At 41.6% G+C, this 24,927-nt stretch overlaps 1 protein-coding gene across 1 annotated transcript; it reads right to left on the reverse strand.

The window, feature by feature from the left end:
* Positions 1-265: 265 nt before the first annotated feature.
* On the reverse strand, positions 266-24,927 carry LOC114850600 (transmembrane protein 163-like). The gene is made up of 8 exons (XM_029142342.3): positions 24,552-24,927; positions 23,509-23,628; positions 17,644-17,687; positions 17,456-17,547; positions 8,898-8,994; positions 3,881-3,992; positions 3,055-3,196; positions 266-2,923 (listed from the first exon to the last, which is right to left on the reverse strand). The coding sequence occupies exons 1-8, from the start codon at positions 24,910-24,912 to the stop codon at positions 2,863-2,865; spliced, it is 1,029 nt and encodes a 342-aa protein (XP_028998175.1). The 5' UTR covers positions 24,913-24,927; the 3' UTR covers positions 266-2,862.

Genomic DNA, 24,927 nt, shown 5'->3' on the forward strand with positions numbered 1-24,927 from the left:
GTGGTTCTATAAATTGAAAAAGTGAGAATTGGAGACATGCTCTGAGTCAGTGTCACCTGAAAAGATCAACTGGGAAAAGGTTTCTGTATGTTTGTCAACCTCAGCGTTGAATGTCTCCATTGTAAACAAGAGAAAAACCTAAGCTCACTCACCCAAATGTGTCACTTTGCTCCAATCGCCTTGTTTGAAGTTTTCCGTGTCTAAACACGACAGTGGTCATAATTGTAGTTCAAGCAGCAAAAGGTGAAAAACGCAACGACATCAGTTGTTTTCACAGTCTATAAGATGGATATAACTTTATTTTTAAATAAACCTTTTTTCTGTGACAAATGGTTCAAAGTCTTGATTTCACATCACAGCGTTATAGAGTCGATATTTACACCTGCACAGAAAAGCAGTTCCAGCCGGTGTGTGTTTACACCTTCACACAGTCTCATTCATGAAGTCCCACAAAACTGAGCTGATGGAGTTGATTTCTCAGTGTTTGAGCATTTCAACATATAGTCTGCATGACAAAGAGCTGTTAACTGGCCTAACAATAACCGGTTTAAATAATTTACCTACAAATATACTGCTGCACTTTTCACTGGAACTAGACACATGTGTTATCTGTTTAGACCTATTCATTAATAAACCAACTAAAACAGTCTGATTAACTGAGTGTTGGAGCTCTGCACAGTCAGTTTCACTACAGAACAATGAGTGGCTGCATCACATGTTCGGCACCAACATGATTCCATAAACTGTGTCAAAGCTAATCTAAACACAAATCAACAGTAGGGATAGAATGTCGTACAAACTGGTGTCACAGCACAGCAAGCACAGACATGAGGAAAGCATAGAAACCAATGAAAAGCTCCCGCCTGCGACGCCTGTGACCAACTACTGACACTCCAAACAGATTTACTGTACATCTATGTTCATGGCGGACAAATACCGATCAGGACGATTCACCTGGAAACAGAGTCCTTCATTCTAACTTCTAACATCAAACATTAATTTTGCTGCCAGCAACACAGTCCAAATCTAATCAAGTCATTTTGTCCATTAGGACAATTTTATATCTGATCGCAAACAGTGGACTGCAATCAATCAATATATGATTAAAGTGTTGATTTTCAGCTTTAAACCAAAGGTTTCAACAAAAGCGTTAGATGAACTGTTTAAGATTTACACTCATTCTTTAACACATTGTATTTTCCTGTGGCTTAAAGGTAATTAAATAATCTGTGACAAGCAGTTTTATGGCCCTGTTGACAGATCACTGATCTGCAGTCAGCTGAAGTCTTAAGTGACATGTTGATGGTTTCTGTTTGAGTCCACTGTGACAGATGCACAGATTAAACACTGTCATTACAGTTAAATGCTGCTCCAACAGCAGCAAAATAGCGTATATCAATTAAATCAATTCATTATTAGTTGTATGACTGTGCCTTTACTTCACCAGTGTGCACGAAGCACCACTTGTCACTGAAAAGCCAAAACAAACACTAGATAAGAAATTAAACATGTTGACACTGAGCCCACTATAAAAAAGGCAAATATTGACTTGTGTTCGGTCCAAAGCCTCAGTGCGGTGAGTGACGTAACATCCAGTCACTCGGGTAAAAGTCACGGATTCACCGCAGGTACGTTCAGAAAACGCATCGGAGCGCGTGCTCGCGGCTCCACGCAGGCAGCTCAGCTGGCGTGTTCTCGCGTTCCATGGTTCTATTTTTAACCCGCAGTTTGTTGGTGCGACTGGTTCTGGAGTGACTCGCTGCACCTGCCGTTAATTAAAACCACCTGTTGAGGATGAGCCGCGTGCGACCGCGTCATCACCGGCCCAAACCACCAGCACCAGTTACGTCATAAGAGTGACTGACGGCTGTAACATTAATTTAGATTAGTTTAAATTGAGTGCTTATATATATTTATTTATTTTTTACTTTTAAATGTTGTTGAGCCAATGAAGGACCGTGTTTCTGGCTGTGATTCAAACTGCAGGTACCTGCGCTGGTCAGCAGGTGGCGCCAGTTACGAACGCACAGATTCAGTTCTTGGGTTTGTCAGTGTCAGTTTCACCAACTGAGCCAGTTCATGGTCAGTCGTCACGGCTACAGCCGAGTGGAGGCAGAATCAGCCCGCGAGCCTCTGATGCGACTGCATGTCAGACATAATGATGTGCCCTGCGGGTGCATTGTAAACATCAGGTTACTCCTGTGTGTGTGTGGGGGGGGTGTGTGTGTGTGTGTGTGTGTGTGTGTGTGTGTGTGTGTGTGTGTGTGTGTGTGTGTGTGTGTGTGTGTGTCCTCTCCTAGTCATAAAAAGATAAAAACTCCACTGCTACATCGGCTGCATCAATCAGTTTGACCTGCCATATTTTATAGCACAGCTGAGCAAAGGCCTCGAGGAACCATGGGAAACTAAACTGCTGTGTTTTGACAGGGCGATGAGCTGTAACTGAGGTATTATACATCAACTTGCTGTGGCTTTTATGGAGCTGTGGACTCTCAGGGTCCACGCATCTCTAGGAGACGTCAGTCTGTACAATCTCTGTTTGTACAAACAGTTTGCGTTCAACCCCTTAACCCTGTGAAAGAGCAGCCTGCTCAGTTCACTTAAAGACAGATAAAGATAATATATTTACATCCCATTGTAAAACGTTTTATCAGCCGACGCTGTCACCATCCGTCTGGATCCTCCATTCAAACCTTTGACCTTACAGACGGCGAAGCCTCCGCCGGCGCCTCTGCTGAATGATTGTCTGTACAGAGATGGAGGGGCTCCCTAAGCCCCGCCCCTCTCCTGTCAGTCAGTCAGGCCCCTCGCCATCCCTCCGACACCCACCACTCTTCTCCCGGTCCTTTTCTCTGCGCTCCATCATTCAAAACGTTCGTAGTTCCTGGTTTGTCGGACTCGTGGGATCATGTCCACCAGCAGCCTGCAGCAGAAGAGGCAGCTTATAGTAGATGCATGTTGTCTATGTAATTAATACGTAATATAATTATCTGTCTATGTTTCTCCATGAATGCATCTGAAGGACTTGACTCTCCCAGCTTTGCTCTGACTTACTTGACTCCATAGGCGAGGATGGTGAGGCCCATGAGGACACCTATTGTCCCGTCCAGGTACCACACCGTGGGCTCGTGCTTGAACACCTCAGCGCTGACCAGGATCGAGAAGCCCATGACTCCCCCCACCAGCGAGTTGAACCCTGGAGGGGGAAGACAAACACCTGATGCAGTCTTATCTTTGCAGTTGATGGGGTTATGATGCCTCCCTGAGGACCTGCAGCCATCTTGTGTTCAGGCTTCTTCCCTCTGACACATTCTACAAATGTTGTTCAGATTCACCCAAATGCAGCTAAATGCACATCACTGGGTATTATAATCACACACATCTTGATCCGAATGTTAAGTGTGTGTGTGTGTGTGTGTGTGTGTGTGTGTGTGTGTGTGTGTGTGTGTGTGTGTGTGTGTGTGTGTGTGTGTGTGTGTGTGTACTTGTTTTTCCTTCGACATGAGGACCAAAAAAACAAGTTTTTACTATTGAGGTGAGGACATTGGACAACGTGAGGACATTTGTCCGATCCCCACAAGTTTGAAGGCTTTTCTGAGGGTCAAGATGTGATTTTAGGGCTGAGTTTAGAATTGAGTTTTGGTTCAGATTAGAGCAAAGGTTAGACGTCTGCCTTCAGTTGTGATGGTCAGGGTTAGCGGCTAGGGAAGGATTCATGTCAATGGTCAATAGTACGTCCCCACCTACAGTAGATGTAAAAACACACTTGAGTGTGTGTGTGTGTGTGTGTGTGTGTGTGTGTGTGTGTGTGTGTGTGTGTGTGTGTGTGTGTGTGTGTGTGTGTGTGTGTGTGCGTGTTGTGAGTGCGATCCTACTCTACCGTCAGTTATAAGTGCACGACTCGTGAGCACTTTGCCGAGCATGAACTTGATCACAGCCAGAATGATGCACACCAGGCCGCTGACGATGGACACGCTGAACAAGAAGTCATCCTGAAAACGGACACAAACACAGTGAGAGTCACAGACTGGTCGTCACGGCACCAACACAGCTCCAGCACCACAAGCGGCACCGGGCTACTGGACACCAGATGCAGCTGATCCAAGTTCTGTGTTTGTGCTTCGATGCTCACATATTTTTAAACCTTTATGGGACCTTTTTTACACCAGACATGAACAGATTATTGGCAATAATTACAGAGAAACATCTGTTTACACATAAAACAGTCATTTAGCGATATGAATACAACACGCATGGACATGGAACCATCCAGTGTGGTGAGCAGTGCATTAATATTAATATGTGCACAAAGCATTTCTCTACTGTCCAACAGTGTGAAGAAGAGTTATTTATCTGATGAATAGAGGCACGTGTAGTGTTTTAGCATCTTTTATCTTTCTAGCTTGTCGGTTCAACCCTGACAATGCTGTCCTTTGGTCGTCTGACTGGAAGCCGTGTCGGCCGGCGGAGGAGGAGGTGCAGATGAGAGGGGAGAGGAACTGCAGAGCTGAGTGCCTCTGCAGCAGCATTAATATTGCACCACGGCCTTGGAGCCATGAAAAGCTACTTTGGTGAGTTCACAGACATCAAAGAGGAGATGGAGAGAAAACCTCAGCATGCACAGGCCTGAGTCAGGGCTGTGACTCAGCCGCCAAAGTAAAGGCAAAATAAAAAAACACTAAACACGTTTTTCAGCAACAAAGACAAGCGTTGTGCGTCGGCTACGAGACGTTTCCTTTAGTTCTGCTTTAAATAAATAAGCTTTACTGTAGGTAAATAAAGTGTGCTACAGCTCAGATCACTTGTGTGGCGTCCTACAGGGATCACGTCTGGAGCTCTGGACTGTTGTCAGCACGATTGTTGACAGCGACGTTTCCTACATGAAGCTGCTCCTGTTTATGAATGTGAATAATTCAGTGTTGGAGCCTCAGCTCAGAGTCTGAATTGCATGGATGCGTTTGGCATAAGATTAACTGCATAATGACATGCACACATGAGGGTCTTTGTGTTGTTTGACTGCTCCAGCGCCTTCAGAACTCTACAGAGGGAGGCTGAGTGGGGCAGGAGTGGACAAACAGCTGACTGCATGGAGTCATCAAGGACTTCGTGGACTGGTGTGAGCGTAACCACGTGCTTAAACACCAGTAAGACCAAGACTGGACTGGACTAATAACACTGATGTCCTGTATAAGAGGGGCCACAGCCGCCTCCACCTGATGAGGAGACTGTGGTCCTTTGTAGAGTTCAGGCCCATGTTAAGCACATTCTATGACTCTGTGGCCTCTGTCATCCACTACGCTGTGGTCTGCTGGGGAGCAGGCAGCACAGACCGGGAGAGACTGTCGAAGCTGGTGAGGAAGTCCTGTAATGTCCACTGGACTCTGTGGAGGTGGGTGAGAGGAGCTCACGTCCATCGTGGACCATTCCTCTGACCCACTGCACCAGACTGTGGATGAGCTCCTTCTGTGGAACCTGATCCACATCTCACTGTTTCTTGTATTGTAGCTGGTTTAACAGTTGAACTTGCCCACTGTGGGATTAATTAAGTTTATTGTTAACTCTAACCACTTTTTAAATCTGTACAGTAACTGTAAGTCAGCGTCTTGTTATGATCTTGGGTGGACTCACGCGTTATACAGAATCTATTGCTTTTAGTTTCTGCTGGATAATCATTTCACATTTTAGCTGCTGAGGACCAAATATATGTAACATATGTGAATTAGGTTATTTAAAGCGCATATATCTGCATATTACTGTCCTTTGCTTGATTTAACACAAACCAAACCACACTCAGAATGGACTCATTTAGTTATTCTAAAGCAGCGTGCTTCCAAAAACCTGACACGCAACATGTCAGACTGTGGCCATCATGGGAAATCCCCTCAGTGACAGTCTGATCCAGGCTCAGAGTGGGCGGGCTGTCACACACACACACACACACACACACACACACACACACACACACACACACACACACACACACACACACACACACACACACACACACACACACACACACTAAAGCCCATGACAAACGGACCTTGCACATAATGGGAAAAATGCAATGGAGAATAACATTTGACAACAAAATCCCTGTGGAGCAAACCCAAATACAGCAAACTAAAGTCACAAAGATGTAGTGTCCTGCTTGGTTTACATACAGACTTAGATTTATATGTAGAGAAAGTTTTCTCTTGTTTACATTTTGGTCTAAAATAGTCAATGTTGACGATTGTTCCTTTTGAAGCTTTTCCTTTGGCCTTTCGGGACTGAGAGATTATCTCAACTCTCGGAGGTCGCGGCAGCTCTTCAAATGAAATTAGAATGTGAAAAAAGCCTGCTGGGAGTTAAAAGGCTTTCACAGAAGCGCTTGTATGAGGGCTACGGCTTTGATTCTGATGCTAACTGACATTAATTGGGCTCACAGGGCGGGCAGATCGGCAGCAGTCAGATGTCAGAAACCCAGCGTCCTCCTGTCCCTCCCTCCCTCTGCCCCCACTGCATACTTAAACAGCTGCTTCTATTACCAGTCCATAGCAAGGAGGGAGGTGAGGAAACCCAGCATCGGCACACTGAGGAAGGCTGGGAGGCACATGGAGGCTATATATAGCTGTAGAACTGTGATGCACCAGAGGAAGATCACGTCGGCTCGGAGAAACACAGTCTGTGTGCCTCCACGCGCCCACACCGGGCTCACCGTTCATGCCTTGGCGCCCGCTGTCTGGTACGCTCCTTGCTTTGCTGAACGCAGAATAGGTGTAAAACACATTTGTTCCAATAGGTCAATGAAGGATTGGGAAACCAAATGAATCTTTGAGCCTCAGTGACTTAGTGAAGTCACCATGATTTATGGCTGTTCCACAGCTGAAGAGGTTGAGCAGCTACCGTTCACTGATGGAATCTGACATTTATCATCACATATACGAGTATATTTTATACAGTGTGTTTACCAGGGCAGTCATTCCTATCCCCCTAAAAATATTCTTACTCACACCAGAACATGTTGTATACATTGAAGCGTACATCAACACCATCTAAATGAGCAAACTGAGAACCAAGAAGGTCAAAGGTCAAATTAATAACATGATTTGCCAATTTCTAAGAATTTTAGTATTACATGCAGTTTGTTGGCAAAGATGATTTAAAGTCTGAGTTTAATATGTCTGTGTTGAACAATGTAACACACTGTGTACTTGCTTTTAGCTGTCTGTATATTTATCTTTTAGCATGTTGTTCACTAACTTTCCTCTGAGAGTCCTGCTACTAATGGCTTCATGAAAACCTAGCGTGGTAATAACTGTTAATTTTTATTATAAATATTACATAATAAAATATTACACCAGTAAATCATGAGACGTGAAAGACGGAGGAAAGGCCAGAGCTGTAATCTTCGGTCAGTAATTCCCATATTTACTCTTCATCGTTACGTTGAGCTCCTCGCCGGCGTCTCTACGGAGACGACTACTGCCCAGCAACACAGTGATAAAGCTATTTGAGGAAGTGTTAACGCCGCAGAGGCTTCACACCTGAAGGCATTCTTCCCCCAGTAGCAGCCGCGCTGCTGTTACACCTCCTCATGTACATCACACACACACACACACACACACACACACACACACACACACACACACACACACACACACACACTTAAAGTGTTAACTGGAAAACACAAAATCAGCTGTGAGCTAAAGAAAAAACGAGTTCCTGGACTTTAGCTAACCAGAAATTATGTGGAAATAATAAATGTGTGTGTGTTATATCGACCGTGCTGAATTATTGGTTTAATTATTTCACTCTATATTACTATAGTAATATATACTGGTAATTAGCCTGAGGCTAATGCCAGTAGTGAACGTAGGTCAACAAAATTAACTGTGAAATCTAATAATAAAAGACCTGAAGACACTGTGAGTGACAGGGGTCTTCAGACATTTTACTTAAATAATTCAGTGATATGATATGATATATAATATCATAATATAATGTGATTTTAAATACATCAGTTTGTCAGTCACAACTAGTCAGACTACACCTGCACAGTCCTAGATTATTCAGTCTATATTATTTCATTGTACAGACAAAGGTTTTGGGTTTTAGTGGCTCTAAAATTTACTAAATAATCTAAAGTATTACTGACACATTTATTAAATCACCAGTATTAAATATTGTCATAACATGACAACTTTTGCATCATGCAGCATGAACCTTATGACCCAAAACCCAAATAAATCAAATTAAAGTCAGCAACACTTTTAAATCTACATACAGAAATACAGCTTTTCCCTGTTTTGCCTTAAATGAACTGGACACCACAGACCAGCAGGTGACTGTTTGTCTCAAATGCTAAGACACACACTCATATATTAGAACTCAGATCATTTATATTCAAGGTAAAATCGTCGTCTCTGGCAGACTAGTGGTGCCAAACCAGATGGAGCAGATCAGTCCCGGCCAAACAAGGAGCTTGTTACAATCTGATGATGCTTTAGAAATAACCACAAATTCCACCAAAGCAGCAACAACAAACAGATTGTTCAGATTATGCGGCAAACCTCTGGATTAAACTTAGCCTGGCTTCAGTGAGATGGGCAAACCTGCTGCATGAGCCTGTTTGACTGTGTCCTACAGTACGTTAATGTGTTCAGGTTTTCCCCTCAGTGGTAAAGGAATAAACTAATCTGTCCCATACGGGGGCTGCTTTCAACCAAAGCTCCTCCATCTCCTCTGAAACTAATTCTGACCCCTGCTCCAAGGGCACAGCCATTTCCTGCACACTGTCTTGCACTGTATGACGTCATGTGGTTGTAAACTGTAATCCAGTATTATCTGGTTTCACGTAGTGTTGGTCTCGTCTGTGCATCGTGTGCGTTTTGTGTCGGTGTTGAATGAACCCTTACCACTTCAGGGAGCAGCCTGACGGCCAGGTCGTGGATGGCCTTACCCAGAATGCACAAAGACGACAGGATGAAAATGACGCCCAGGATGACGCAAGCTCTGCAGGGACGACAAACCACAACGACGTTAGCGCACAAACACAGCCTGAGTCTGGATTTACAGACAAAGACAGACACAAATCTTCATTTCAATTTTAATGCATGAATAATAGAAATATCCCTATAATGCCCTTGGCTGTTATTAAATAAGCTTTCGATGCAGAAAAATGCGGACTGGTTTAATTAGTGGGAGAGCTGAACAGCTCTCACACTATTGTTATCTTCGGTCTTTATTAGTGGGAGAGCTGAACAGCTCTCACACTATTGTTATCTTCGGTCTTTATCACAGTGAATGCTGCAAAGCATTCACTGTATTGTTTTTCTAAGCTTTATTATTATTATTTTTCTTCCCCCCGTTTTTCTGCATCTAACTAGTCCCGCATACTTTCAGCTACAGAAACGATTCCAATATCAAAATGTTCAGCTTTTTAAGGAGAAGTGTGCTATTACTTTTCTCATTCATATGTTTCATATTTTTCAAGTTATTAAGCTTTTTTTAACTTTTTTTTCCCATTGAAATGAATGGGAACAACTTTTCAAATTCTCTTCAGCTTTGTCTACTTTCAGCTTTAACTACTTCCGCATACTTTAGGCTACAGACACCATTTAAACTACAAAATAATCTTCAACTATTCAACTATTACTCTTCCAGAAATCGTTAAAATATCTTTAATAGTTTCTGATTTATGGCAGTTTAAATATTGGGTGGTTTTTGGTCAATTTTCATCTTTTCCATTAGTGTGTATTGGGTTATTTAGAGTGCGTGATGTCACAGCCAGAGTGCGAGGGGACGTTTTTTTAAGATAGAACTTCTGTCTTTAACTCGTCACTACAGCCACAATTTTCACTCTATCAATGTAATTATTTCAGTAAATCGTAGTCATATTTGTCTTCTTTCTAATGATGTGTCTGGCTTTACTCTCAGACCTATACTTTAGTCGCTATCAACCTCAAAGCGCAGAGAGATCATGAAATTCTCCCATAGACTCTAATGATAATTTTTGGCAGACGTCTGGATGAAAAAAAAGGAGGAGACATATTTTGAAATTGCGACTGCAGCTACAAACATTTGTCCTCAAACATAAAATTCACACCATTTGCTCATTGAAGCCTTGGGACTCGTAAAATGAAATATTTTTTGTGATAACTATCATGGTTTAGCTGAAACAAGCCTGTTTATACAGGGTGAAACTCTGCTTTTACAGAGCAGAGTGAGCCTGATTTTCCCGCCTTTCGTCTCCATGGCGACGGCGCAGCTGCAGATTTCACTGACAGGTCAAACTGCTGATGCTCAGTGTAGACAGCAGTTCCACGCTTATTACTGATTACTCAACTACACTATTGGATTGTGCAGTAATTAAGCACACACTTCCTCTAAATCCTTTCAAAATAAAAGCACCAAGCCAAATATTTAGCTTTAATAGCAATATTTCTGCTTTTAGATGGGTAATTATGACTATTTAAAGATAGATTAACAGTTTAGTAATTACCCACACATGCTTCCTCTACATCCTTTCAAAATAAAAGCACCAATGCCAATTATTAGCTTTAACTGCACCATTTTTGCCTTTGAATGGTTAATTATGATTATTTAAAGACTAATTGACAGTTATGCTATTACCCCCACATGTTTCCTCTAAATCCTTTCAAAATAAAAACACCAATTACAATTTATTACCTTTAATGGCAAGATTGATTAGAACATTTCTGGTTCTGAATACTTACCAGTCGTTAATGAGACACTTTAGAGTTCAGCAAATAACCACTCACACTTATTAGGGTGATTTTATTCTGAAAGGGCTTAACCTAAATTTTTTCCTTTAATAGGGCAATTCTTGCTATTGAATGACATATTATGACTGTCTAATGACTATTTTATAGTTTAGTAATTACTCACACACGACCTCTAAATCCTTTCAAAATAAAAGCACCAATCCAGATTTTTAGCTTTAATAGCACTATTTGTGCTTTTGAATGGGTAATCATGACTGGTTAGTGTGACTGTTTTACAGTTTAGCTATTAAGCACGTACAGCCCCTCTACATCCTTTCAAAATAAAAGCCCCAATCCTGATCTTTAGCTAAAGATAACAATAGTTCTGCTTTCAACAGGTGTATTATGACTAGTTATTTAGACTAATATACTGTTTAGCAAACACCTGCACAGGCATTTTCCATATTCTTTTAAAATAAAAGCACCAGTCCAAATTTTTAGCTTTAATAGGACTATTTATACTTTTTAATGGGTAATCGTGACTGGTTATTGTGACTGTTTTACAGTTTAGCTATTAGGCACACACAGCTTCTCCACATCCTTTCAAAATAAAAGCCCAAATCCTGATTTTTAACTAAAGATAGCAATATTTCTGCTTCCAACAGGTTTATTATGACTATTTATTTAGACTAAAATACTGCACACACAGTTTCTCCAAATCCTTTCAAAATAAAAGCCCCATTCCAGATCTTTAGCTAAAAAGGGCAATATTTCTGCGTTCAGCTGGTGTATTGTTACTAGATGATAAGACAATCTTAATGTTTAGAAATTGCCTGCACAGGTGTCCTCGATATCCTTTCAAAATAAAAGTACCAATCCAAATTTTTAGTTTTAATAGCATAAACTCTGTTTTTGAGTGGGTAATTGTGACAAGTAATGAGACTATTTTAAAGTTTAGCTATAAACACATACATCTCTAAATCATTTTAAAATAAAAGCATTAAACCAATTTTTTTGCTTTGATAGAATAAATTCTGCTTTTGAATGGTCAATTGTAAATCAGCAATAAGTCTATACCAGTTATTACTGGTTTATTATTACTAGTTAATTAAACAATTTAACAATTACTCACACAAGCTTCCTGTAAGTCATTTCAAAATAAGAATACTAAACTTTTAGTGCAACTAACTAAGCTCTAAACCTTTTTAATTTATGCTTTTGACTGCTTTTTTGTTATTTAGGACAACTTAATGAGCGCTTTTCCCAGTTTACCAAGTTAGGACACATACTTCCTCAAATTACTTTCAAAATAAAAGCACCAATCTAATTATTTAGCCTAAATATCACATTTGTGAATTTGACTAGTTAATTATAACCAGTTAATGAAACTATTCTACTGTTTAGCAATTATCTGCACACACTTCCTTCAAAGCTTTAACTTTTATCAATTTAAATCCAAATACTTGTTCTGAAGCAAATTTAAGCCGTATTAAATATTTCCAAAACGTTAAGCTACTCATTAAGCTCTTGAAATCAAAACTATTTAATTACAATATTTAGCCATTTTGATACATTTGGCTATAATTCAACAAATTATTAATTGATTTTCAGCAGTTTGTTAATTTCAGCAAATCTTTTTCGTGTTTCCTCCATATGAAATTCAACTACTTCAGCTTCTTCTGCAAATATTCAGCACTGTTTAATCAATTCATATTTCTCCTTAGATACATTCAACTATGCTTTACATGATTGAGCTATTTCATCTGTTTTAAATGTTTCAGTTACTTTCAGCAACTCTTCAGGAATATTTTCAGCTTGGAAGCATTCACTGTGCATTTTCTTATGGAAATGCTTTTTCTAGTTATTATTCTTCTTCTTCTACTTATTCCGCCCTTTTTTTGATTGCTATCTACTTTTTAACGCTTCATCGTAGAATCGTCGTTCAACTTTCTAAACGTGTGTCATCTTTAGGAGATGTGGGCTATTACTTTTTATGTTTTCAGCTTTTCAACTTTTAACGTTATTCAACTTTTTTCATCGTTTTTTTATAATGGTCGTCTATGGGAATCATCGTTAAACTTTTTGTCAACTTCCCTCTTTTCATCAGCGTCTATCATCGTCATACTTTGGCGTAGAAACGTCATTTCAATTTCAAAAGCGTCCATCATCGCTCAACTTTCTCCTCGTAAATCAGCGTTGTCGTATCTTCTATACTTTTCAACTAGTGAGCGTTTAAATATGGTGTGGTTTTTGTTAAATTTTCAGCTTTTCCATTAGTGTGTATTGGGTCATTTAGAGTGCGTGATGTCACAGCCAGAGTGCGAGGGTGCGCTTTTTAAAGACAGAACTTCGGTCTTTAACTCGTCGCTACAGCCACAATTTCTACTCTATGAACGTAATTATTTCACTAAATCGTAGTCATACTTGTGTCTGGCTTGATGTGTCTGGCTATACCCTCAGACTTATACTTTAGTCGCTATCGACCTCAAAGCACAGAGAGATCCTGAAATTCTCCCATAGACTCTAATGATAATTTTTAGCAGACGTCTGGAGAAAAACAAGGAGGAGACATATTTTGAAATTGCGACTGTGGCTACAAACGTTTGTCCTCAAACATAAAATTCACACCATTTGCTCATTGAAGCCTTGGGACTCGAAAAATGAAATAATCTTTGTGATAACTATTATGGTTTAGCTGGAACAAGCCTGTTTATACAGGGTGAAACTCTGCTTTTTACAGAGCAGAATGAGCCTGATTTTCCCGCCTTTTGTCTCCATGGCGACGGCGCAGCTGCAGATTTGACTGACAGGTCAAACTGCTGATGCTCAGTGTACAGAGCAGTTCCATGCTTGTTACTGATTAGTCAACCACACTATTGGATTGTGTAGTGATTAAGCACGCACTTCCTCTAAATCCTTTCAAAATAAAAGCACCAAGCCAAATAATTAGCTTTAATAGCAGTATTTCTGCTTTTAGATGGGTAATTATGACTTTTTAAAGATAGATTAACAGTTTAGTAATTACCCACACATGCTTCCTCTGAATCCTTTCAAAATAAAAGCACCAATGCCAATTATTAGCTTTAACTGCACTATTTTTGCCTTTGAATGGGTAATTATGATTATTTAAAGACTAATTGACAGTTACGCTATTACCCCCACACATTTCATCTAAATCCTTTCAAAATAAAAGCACCAATTACAATTTATTACCTTTAATGGCAAGATTGATTAGAAAATTTGTGGTTCTGAATACTTGCCAATTGTTATAGAGACTACTTTAGAGTTCAGTAAATAGCCACTCAAAGTTATTAGGGTGCTTTTATTCTGAAAGGGCTAAATCTAAATCTTTTGCTTTAATAGGGCTATTCTTGCTATTGAATGATAAATTATGATTATCTAATGACTATTTTATAGTTTAGTAATCGCCCACACACAACCTCTAAATCCTTTCAAAATAAAAGCACCAATGTAATTTATTACCTTAAATGGCAAGATTTTTGTTTCTGACTGGTAAATTTTTACTAGTTATTAAACTATTACACAGGTAATTATTTACAAATACTTTCTTCAAATTAAAAAGCTAGTCAGCTTACTTATGATTGTCAACAATGCACTCTGGTCAACTTTTTAATCTGTGATATATTTTTTACCTTGGTCAACTTTTGAATCATTGTCATATTTTAATCTTGTCCTAGTATGACATTGGTCATCTTTTTAATCGCCATCTTTTGTCATCGTTTTATTCTTTGTCAACGTTTTCTCGTTTTCATCGCTTTGCCGTAGTCAACTTTTGGACGTAGTCAACTTTTTTGACGTCAGCAGCTTAATCAGCGTTTGTCATCGTTGCGGCAGCAGATCAGCTCTCCCACGTAATTTCTCGAGAAATTACTTTTTCTAGTTTTCCCTTTATTTTTAGTTTGGTTTGAAATATTGATGAAAAACCTTCTAATCAACCTCAGCTGTAGCTTGTATTTGGTGCTAATTAGAAAAGCTAATCACGTTAACTAGAAGGATGAACGTTGGCCAGCCGACAAGCAGGATGCTGGAACCTGTGGGGTGACAACAGCGTATAAACCTGACAAACGCATCAACCTTCCCCTCGAACCCAAAATCACAATTAAAGTGTAGAAGGAGACTCAGCAGCGTTGCAGCATATGCTGTGGTCATGCATGGCTGCCCCACTGGAGCCGCTCATGTCTGAGTCCTGGTCTCCAATCACACTTTGCTTCCTGGGTTCTGACTGGGTAAAGTAACCAAGGCAACACCCACACCACGTTGGGAAGCGCTCGGTGGGACGCACAACCTAACAGCTGCCTTGCTGTTTCTAGCACAGTGTGCATGTGAAGGCGACGCCACAATTATTTTTGAGAGCAAAAGCAGGAAAAAGACCGGTGGAGGCTCAGCGACGCACAAGTTGTGCTTCAGCACAGCCATCGTACAGTCAGCGATGAGGTCGAAGCCTACACAACATTTTGTTCCTAACTCTGCAACACCCGTATGAATGAAGGTGTTTTTACTGTGAAAAAGCTTCACATTTTCATTTAGCAACAACCCCCTCTCAATTCGTTATCCTCTGATATCTCGCGCTTGTTACCTTGGCAACTAGATTGTCCTTGGGCATCGCTATTCAGCCACCTCTCCTCTCAAACACAGGCAGATGAAGGAATGAATAAGAATAATAGTCATTTACTGGTTGAGGGTCGGTACTTTTCTCATTTAGCCTGATGAAAGGTGCTGTTTTCTAATGAACACACACACGAACGGTGCAACAACAAAAACACAGGTACGTCTGAGAGCCTCAGACGTACCTGTGTATTTGTGGCATCAAGGAGGAAGCCTGGTCTTAGAGAAGCCAATTACTGCCTCAGCATCGTTTGAACTGAACTTTGTCTGAATTCTCCAATTACCCACTAAAGTGAAAAAATGAAGACTCCTGTCAAAAGGTGACTTTGTGTGGATGTTTTAATGGAACGACACTCTGTCAGACACTTGAAGACGTCATGAGGTGTTGGATGAATCCAGTAGTCAGTAGCAGAATCCATTAATCTGCTAACAAGGGAAGATCAAAGTAAATGAAGTAAGTAAAAGCAGGCTCTTCAGACTCTGCTGACTTTAAGCCTATTGGTTGCTATAGTGACTTTGCCCCCTTTGATTACATAACACCTCAGACCCCATTCTTGTTAAACTGCACAACACCGTTGCTCGTGAATGTGACGAAATAATTAAATCAATGAAATCTATTTTTATTGTTATAAGTTATTAGTCTGGGAGCTCAGTGGTTAGTGCATCGGCCAGGGAAATGAAAGCCCCGGTTCGATCCATGGCAGCCCACTGCCATCCCAAGGGGATGGGTCAAATGCAGAGAACCCAACCCATATCCTACTGGTCCATAGAATGGAATGAATCACCTCCTAAAGCTCACTAATTATTATTTGGTTCAGTAAATCAATACCGGCGCAAAAACAGGGGGTCTCACTCATGGTTTTTTGATCCATTTTAACCTTTAAGGTGATACATTTTCTTTGGCTCCTACTCAGACCAGTTACCAACCTGCTGAAAGTAGTAGTAAACATAGTTATATAATGCTTAAACTTCCTCTGTTTTCTGAGTTTAGTTGAGTCTAGGTTGCATCATTTGAAATGAAAACCTCTTTGGATGACGAAATCTGGTCTGGAGTGTTTTTCCCCTAAAAACCCTGAACATAGAAGGTGGATGGCAGTTTAATAACATGTCCTGTACTTCATAAAGTAGGAGCCAGGCTACGCAGGCTGATCGTTAGTTAGGTTCCCATTAACAGGTCGCCTTCTTCATCTGCCTCATCTCCCAGGGGTGTAGCATATTAAATCCTGGGTAAAGCAACATTAGCCCAAATTTGAAATCCACAGCTGTATTAAACGATGTTTGTTGGCGCTGTTTGACCACATTCATTCTCTTCTACAGTATTTTTGGAGAACAGCTAATGGCTGCAGCGCTGTTCTTACTCCACACGCGGCCTCGTCATCGTTGAGTTTATAAAATGAGCTAAGTGGTATTTTATTGTTCGCAGCGTCTCAGCTTTTTCACTCAACAGCTGAAGTAATGTCTCTTTCCATCTGCGATGCAGCCTCGTCTCCGGAGGACATGACTTCATCTGTCGTCTCCGCAGCAATTAGCGGGCGCCCCCCCGGGGCCTCGTGCATGCGTGTGAGCTGCAGCACAGGTACCGGGAGCTCTGCTAGTCAGACTGGAGCTCCAGGCTGAGCGCTTTCACAGCTCTCATCTTTAAAGAGTGAATGTGAGACCACTGGGTTCCTTTCTTTGTCCCTGTCTGCTGCCGGCGGCCCCGACTATTCAGCTCCAGGAGCTCCGTAACCTCCACGCGCTCTATTTTGAGCCAGGTAGAGATAAGACGCGAGGCGCTGGTCTGTGATCGGTCCCAGTGGGCCGAGGCTGACAGAGCTGAAGAGACCTTCTGTTCGACTCCCTCCTCGGGACAAAGCGGAGCACAAGCTCACACAATGGGAGCCGTGGACAGACTGAAATGGATTTCATCAAGCAGAAGAAAGGCTAAATCTGCTGCTGCTGGGTTCAACGATAACAAAATGAAAAAATAAATGAATATTTTGTTATATTCAAATATTATTTGTTATGTTCAGGTTCATTTAGGTGGATAATGCTCATCATATGTCTGTGTTGGGAGAATATTTTAGTCAGAAGTTTTTATGCTTCATCTGCATTCATACTTTATTTGCCGAGGTTGTACTTACATGTATTCCCGATGTGCTGAGTGGACGGCTGCTGCATTGCTGTACCGCCACAGTACAATGACAGAGGACAACACGTCCAGCGTGGCGTCGAACTGCAGGTTGGACACACAGACATGTTACTTTCTCGTCACCGCATCAGCAGCGTTGGTCAAAGCGTTCGTGATGTGGCGGCTCCATAGTCAACTTACAGCAAAGCCGAACGCTGAAGCACTGTGACGCATGATGGAAACAGCTGCAAGTAAAACACACACATAACTTAGGTCATCTGCCTCTACTGATATAAATTTATACACAGTTAGACTGATGTCAGCATTTACAGGCAACCATTTCACAATAAACTTTAACCTCCAACAACCTATTTCTATTCATGCACATGGATATATTTAATTCATTCTTCCAGATTCATCCAGATTCAGCATTAATGTCTGATACACATACAAAACACAAGCAGAAAGTTATTTTTATTTATAGTTTTAAGTATTAGGTACCACCTAACAACACTCGGTTAAAAGAGCTTTGATTCAGAATATAATTTATTCCACTGTAGGCAGTAGGTGGTCTGATCCCGGCTCACATGTTTTGAGGGTATAAGAGTGAGCCAGAGGCAAACCTTCCTAAGGCTGAATAACAATGGCAGCTTGGGTGACACAGTAAAAGGTGGATAACTAGCGAGTGGCCGGGCTCAAACCAGAAGCAGCGATAGATGCAGTCAGTAGTGGATCCAGTGGGATCCAGAAGATGGGGCTGTGGAGGTGAGGACTCGAACCAGGCTTGGAAGGATCAAAAAGGTGTGAGTGTGAATGAACAGATGCCAAGTAAAGCAGCGGAAACTGTGAGAATAAACAAGACTGCGACAACAGGCAGTGGTACCACAGCAGGAGGTGATCCCTCCAGGTAAAAATACACAGATCCCCCCGAAACACTCAGCAAAGGTGCAACACCTTGTCCTGTGAAGGATGAATGAATGCAGGAATCCAGGCACGCACCGACTGCTTAGCTGCAGTGAGGGATAATTACCATATAAACATCCAGAGAGGAGATGAGTGTAAACTAAAACCCTGCCAGACAGGACGGGATGCACTGTGCTGATAGGCATCAGCGTATTATCTGCCTGATAATGTGCTGAAAACAAACATGGAGCCATTCAAACACCTGCAATGAGAAGACAAAGGGGAGAACGCTGCAGATAGACAGAGGGGAGGAACCCTCTCCCCTCCGCCTGGTTTATTTTTAGCAGAACTCACTGGGGGCCAGCAACTCGCCCCAGCTCTGCATGCAGAAGCGCAGCCTTGTGTGCGAACCCCTTCCTAGTCGCTCATTCCCGTTCCCCTGAACCCCCCATGATCCTGCCTCGCGTCTGCTTCACTCTCATGTTTCTTGGTCTTTGGCATTTATTGCTTCATCTACGTGCAGTTGCTCTCTCTGAGCAGAAGGCACGATCATCCATTCTGCCGCCATCTCCCAAACCAAAATGAATGGTGTTCGCAGTCTGCTGCAAAATCAGCAACACTAGAATATCAATGAGTGGGACTGCTCGCTGCTACAATTCACCCTCCGGCCTATTGGAGGCGCTGCGGGTTTATGTGTGTAAATGTTCTGAGGTTCCATTTCTTGATTGATTGACTGACTGAATGACAACTTATTCTTCAGCTCACTGACCCACATGCTTAGGTGAAGTAAGTGGAGAGTAACATCCTTATACCTTGTAAAATACCTTTATATACATATACTTTTATTGTACATTAGAGAAGAAACTGTGATTACAAGATGTCTGAGTGATTCAAGTTTAAGATTAAGATTAAAAAACAAAATTAGACTAAGATGATGATCACACGAAACTAAAGCAACTTTAAAACGTGATGAATAGATATTCTTACTTCCACAGTCAAACCACATGGTTGTTATTGTAACAAAAAGTGACAAAGCCTCTTTCGTAGAGCTGCAACTATTAGGTTTAAGTAATATTTGACACATTTTCCTCAAATGTACTGTGCAGGTTTGTTCCCACAGCCTGCATGTCATCTGCCAATACATACATAGTTGCAGATAGGGACGGGAGGAGCGAGGGGGTTTAGCCTTGAGATTCTCTGAATATCTACCTTGAATTTAGTTATATTTCATTGTCTTATTTGTTTTGGAGAACAGTGCCTGTTTTGTTTTCACACGAACAGATGTTACAAACCCGTTGTATGTAGTTTATCAAGTGAAAACACTGATGTGCTGCATTATTGACATCCTCCACCTTCAAATATGAAGGGTGGAGATTTCCTTCTTGTCAAACACTTTGCATGAGTTCTGTGTGGTAACAGACGAACAGCCCAGCAAACAGAATGTGACAGCTGTACAAATGAAAGTAAATAAAAAGGGAGGAACCACATATCAGACAGTTACAGTACGCATCTGCCACAGCTGACGCAGCAAGAAGCGCCTTTCTTATTCTGTGTGCATGTGAATGGACTTTTTAAATGAGGTTGGCTTGTAGTGTCTAAATAAAAGGTACAAATGGATGAAGATTGCTCCTGTGTCAGAAATAACCTCACAGGTCTGCAGATTCTGCTGGTGCTCCTGCCTCCTCCCATTTTTCCTCTCTTCCTCTCCACCTCGCTCCTTCATTAGGAGCGGAACGAAGGAAACTGTGTAAATGAATGTGCGGCTCCGTGGTCGTCAGAGCTGAGCCCAGTGATCGCTAATTGGCTCCCAAGAAAGCTGGTCGGGTGTCAGTGGGGACAGAGCTCCAGCACCGCACCAGGCTTCTGCACACACACACACACACACACACACACACACACACACACACACACACACACACACACACACACACACACACACACACACACACTGTCGCTCCCTTCCTCCCCCCTCCCTGTAACATCTGACAGAGAGCGGGAGAACAGAGGATGAAACGCCGGCAGAGCTTTGCAGGTTTATTGGCAGCTTCTGGAGCTGCGTTGTGCATTTTGGTGAAACATTTTGCCGTAAGGCTTGTTTTTGCACGACTGATGATGTTTGTCTCACTGTGCCGTTGAGGCAATACGCCCTGTTATTAAAGCAGCGGCGAGAAGCTCAATTACATTTTCATTTATTCATTCCACTCAGTTCTACTCTACTAATTTCATTCTGAGGGGTGTGCAGACAAGTAAACACGAGCTGGAGGTGAAATCCTGGGGCACGACCATGAACTCAGCACATCTGCTTCAGGTTTACACAAACAGAGCAGTTCATGCACAAATCAAATCCTTCATTTGACAGTTATGACACTAACTGCCATCTTTAATTATTTATTATAATATACAATGATTGATTTATATGCTTTTATGCGTATTAAGACCCATTGCAGCTTAAAGAAGTATTCAAGCTCTTGCTTTCTGGCTGAGAGCAGTATAAGTAAATCAATAGAACTTTCCCATCATGAATAAAAACTCTGTGAGAATAGAACCTGCAGGCCATTAACTGATATGCTGATATGAACAAGCAGGTTACCACCTTTGCCTAAAGATAAAACATTTACCTAACGACACCTCTGAAGCTCACTGATATGTTGCTAATGCAAAACTGAAAAGTTGTGGTTTAACACTGTTTTATCTACAAGTACTAAGTCAATGGCTGCCGGCGTTATTATAGTAACAATTATTTATTTAACCCCTCACATTAGAGAATATTCATTCATTTTTTCCTTTTGTCTATTTATGGTAAAAAAAATTTGTGTTTCTCTCAGTAGTGAATTTGTTCTGTGAATTGGTCAAACAGTTATTTTGACAGCTGACGAATATAGAATTTGCTTTGAAGTTTACTGTAAAGTGTCAACGTGCCCTCATTTCACATCTAAACAGTACATGCGTGGGAAAGTTCCCACACGTTTAAATGTTTACTTAATTCAAGTAGGTATTTGTCGAGTTGAATTAATGTTTCACCAAAGATATTACCAGCAGCTAATATTATGTTATCACGTAGAGCTGAGGATGACAGACAGGGACAGGAGCTTCTGATGAGGGTTAACCTGGACTTAACAGACTTAATCATGTTTTTTTTATTGCACAGAATATAGTTGTTGTCCAAAAATGAATCTGAGTCTCTTTGTTAACAATATATGAATGTCAAAGTCCCTAAGAAGTTTAGAAGTTCATAATGGCGCTTAACAGAAACAGGTTCGCTGCTGAGGGCCATTTAAATTCAACTTGGCTTATTTACAAAGGACTTGTCCCATTTCCCAGTGAATATGACAGCTGGTTAATGGGTCACATAACAGGTGCAGTGGATTGTCTGCCATTAATATTCATTTTAAAGTCAAACAAGAAGTTGCAGGCAGAGGAAGGAACACACTGGTCTGAAACTCACGCAGGCTGTGACTGTGAATGAGCGTTGAGCTCTTAAACGTTTTCTTTACAATAACTTACACATAAACAGCTGGTGGACAGTAAACATAGATCCACACAGATCAAATTAAGGTTGTTGAATATAAATATGCCCCTCAACATAATGTTGCCTCATAAACTTGTCCCTAAGAACCGTTTTCACACAAACGCAGTCAAAGTAACTTGATACACACCTGATAAGAGGGAAGTTAGGCAGGTAATGAAAACAGACCTGCTCCTTTTCCAGTGTTTCCTTCTCTGAACAGGAAGCGTCCGAAATGTTCCTGACAACACAGCTTAACTCTCAACAAAGCTCTGGCTTTAAAATGACATTAAACTTCTGCACAACAGTCTACTGGACTCTTATTTTACCAATTCTTAATAGAATCCTCAGACGAGCACTAGACAGTTATTGTCCCCTTTGATTTTTCAAAATAAAGCAAGTACAGTATGTGCGTGTGCTGAAGCTCACTCAGTGTGAGTGCAGTCATATCACTGTAAGCAGCTGCTTCCCTGGTGTCATCGGGGCTCAACTCCACGCTCATAAAAGGGGACCTGCTTGTGAAAGGCACGCTTTACATTCAAACCACCAGGCTCTGTCTCCTTGAGACCTTTTCACCCAAGCAACACGTGGAGCAGCACTTGGCAGCGTGAGCTGGCTTCACATCTGCATTGTATTTGCTCTGAGTCCGGTCAAACTGGACTGACAACTTCATCACGACTAAATGAAGCAGAAATGATGTGTGAAAGTATAACTAAATGCCAGTGTGCACTTAAAAACTGCTGTTCTTAGTTTGTGACCTGCACTAGTGAGGCTGCAGTTCACCAGAACAGTGTTCCTTCACCTGCAAACTCAACACAACCCTTTGTTTTAATGGGTCACAATCCATTTTACATCAACAACCACATGTAAATCACATCAGTCAGTCTCATAGACCATCTCAGCAAGTCACTATTTGCTGTCAACACAGGGTTAATGTAGGTTTTAAGATGTAGGAAGAGCTTGTTAGTTGCATAAAAGATCATTCACACTATGTAATGAATAAAGCAAAGGCACACGGTCGTGACATCACACTCACTGTCTAATTTGGTCACTAAACTTTTACATCTATGCGCATCTACACCAGCATTACAACAGAGCATCAGTCAAGCACTGTTCTGTATTTGCTATAGAGGAGAACAAACAAATAGTTGAATATTCCAGTCATGATGATGAGACAAGACCAATAAATTCTGATGTGTCAAAAATGATCATTTGAAGCATCACTTGCTCCTACACTTCTTTCAGAGACTTGCAAACAATCCATAAGCAGCATCAAATAAATATAATTTTCTTTAGTCATTGAATCTACACCAGAGAGACTTATCCTTGATTCTCAATGATGCCAACACGTTCCACTGTTAAAAGAAAGAAATGAATAACTGCAGCAGGAATCAAAGCTGAATTCACACCTTTGACAGAGCAAATGTTGCTGTTTTAATTGAAAGAAATGGTCACTGAGGTAAAAACGGTGACAGGAAGCATGAACGCTTGATGTTATCACATCTAAGAAGCCTTCGTTTTTTTAGTTTTTTTATTTGGGTGTCAGCAGAGCGATTAGCAGGGTGGCACGCTAATTAACGAACCCGTCCTTCAACTGAAGGACTAACAGCAGTCACCACCAGCTCACACGCCGCACACGCAGAGACAGACGGACTCACTGAAAGCAGCGATGGCCAGGACGATGGTGACCGCGATGGACACCCAGGACACCCACAGCGCTTTCTTGCGGTAACTCTGAGCTTCATGAGGCTTCAGACGCATGCTGCTCTCCAGAAGACCTGAGAGAGACAAAGCGCAGGGCAGCGTGAAGGACTCTGAGCCAGCGGAGTGTGGAAGTCAACTACAACTTAACCAATTTAGATTCATTTAAGGCATTTAAGGCACTTAAAGTAACTGAACTCTTGTTTACTACTGAACTGAGTTCTGTTAAGCAGCTGACACAGATGGGAGTAAAAGTATAATAAACCTCTTTCCTCTCTTTTTGCTGATGCCATTAAACTAGTGGTTGCTCCCCAGTCTTTACAGGTGACACATGACATCTGTCTACTATCCACACGATATTGATCCGATAAGGAACGTGCAGAGCCATGAAACGCTCGCCTACACAGTCAAAGCACACTTTCTGATATAATTAGTAATGATGTCATATTTTGGGTGCAAGTTTAGCATAATGATATTGGATGATGCAGTGACTGGTAAATGCCTAATTATATTCCTACCTTATATAATACCTGGTTACTCACTCTTGAGTAAAATATACTCTTATACTGTAATTGCCATGAACCATTTAAGACGTGTAACATCTGCCACTGTTTAAATGGTGGCCTGAGGTTTTCACACTTTCTTATAGCACTGATTAGTCACAGATGTTGTAGTAACACATGTCCAATATTACTTAAGAGTAAATGGGGTTATGTCCACGCTGATCCTCACTTCTACTGAGCTCCATAAATGATTCATCCATCACAATATTAACATTTTTATATATCGTATATATACTCTTATATATTCTTATATAAATTCTTTCATTTTTTTCACCTGTAAATGAAGGCTCGTTTGTGCTCAGTTAAACTTCGAGTAGGACGAACGTTATTAAATATAAGTGAACACATATAAGACTAGACAGATTTCTCGTGCTGTACAACATACGCTCCATGGAATCACTGAATCCCCAACTTTGAGCATGTGTCCCACCGCCCACCTCCATCGTCCATGCTGTCTGTGATCTTCATCTCCTGGTCCATCTTCAGACCTTCTCCCGGACCTTCTGTCTTGGGCTGCTGCTGCTGCGGGTCCGCCTGCTCGCACTGGCCGTTCGCTGCCGGGGGCTCCTGTGCCGCCGCTGGGCACGGGACGCAGGGGGGGTCCGGCGGGGTGGGCTCTGTCATCTTCTCGGCGGGTTGCGGTTCCAATGAGGCGCTCCAACAATGTCGCACCTGGCCGAGAAGTGCAGGCTTCCAGTTAGGTGGAGAGCGAGACGCCGACAGCCAGTGAGGGAGGGAGCCTCTTCTCGGGGCTGCGGGTCCAGATGCGCAAAACCCCACACTGTGAGGCGAAGGCATACCGGAAATCAGGGC

The sequence above is a fragment of the Betta splendens genome, chromosome 2 (genome assembly GCF_900634795.4).
Source record: "Betta splendens chromosome 2, fBetSpl5.4, whole genome shotgun sequence".
Classification (NCBI taxonomy): Eukaryota; Metazoa; Chordata; class Actinopteri; order Anabantiformes; family Osphronemidae; genus Betta; species Betta splendens.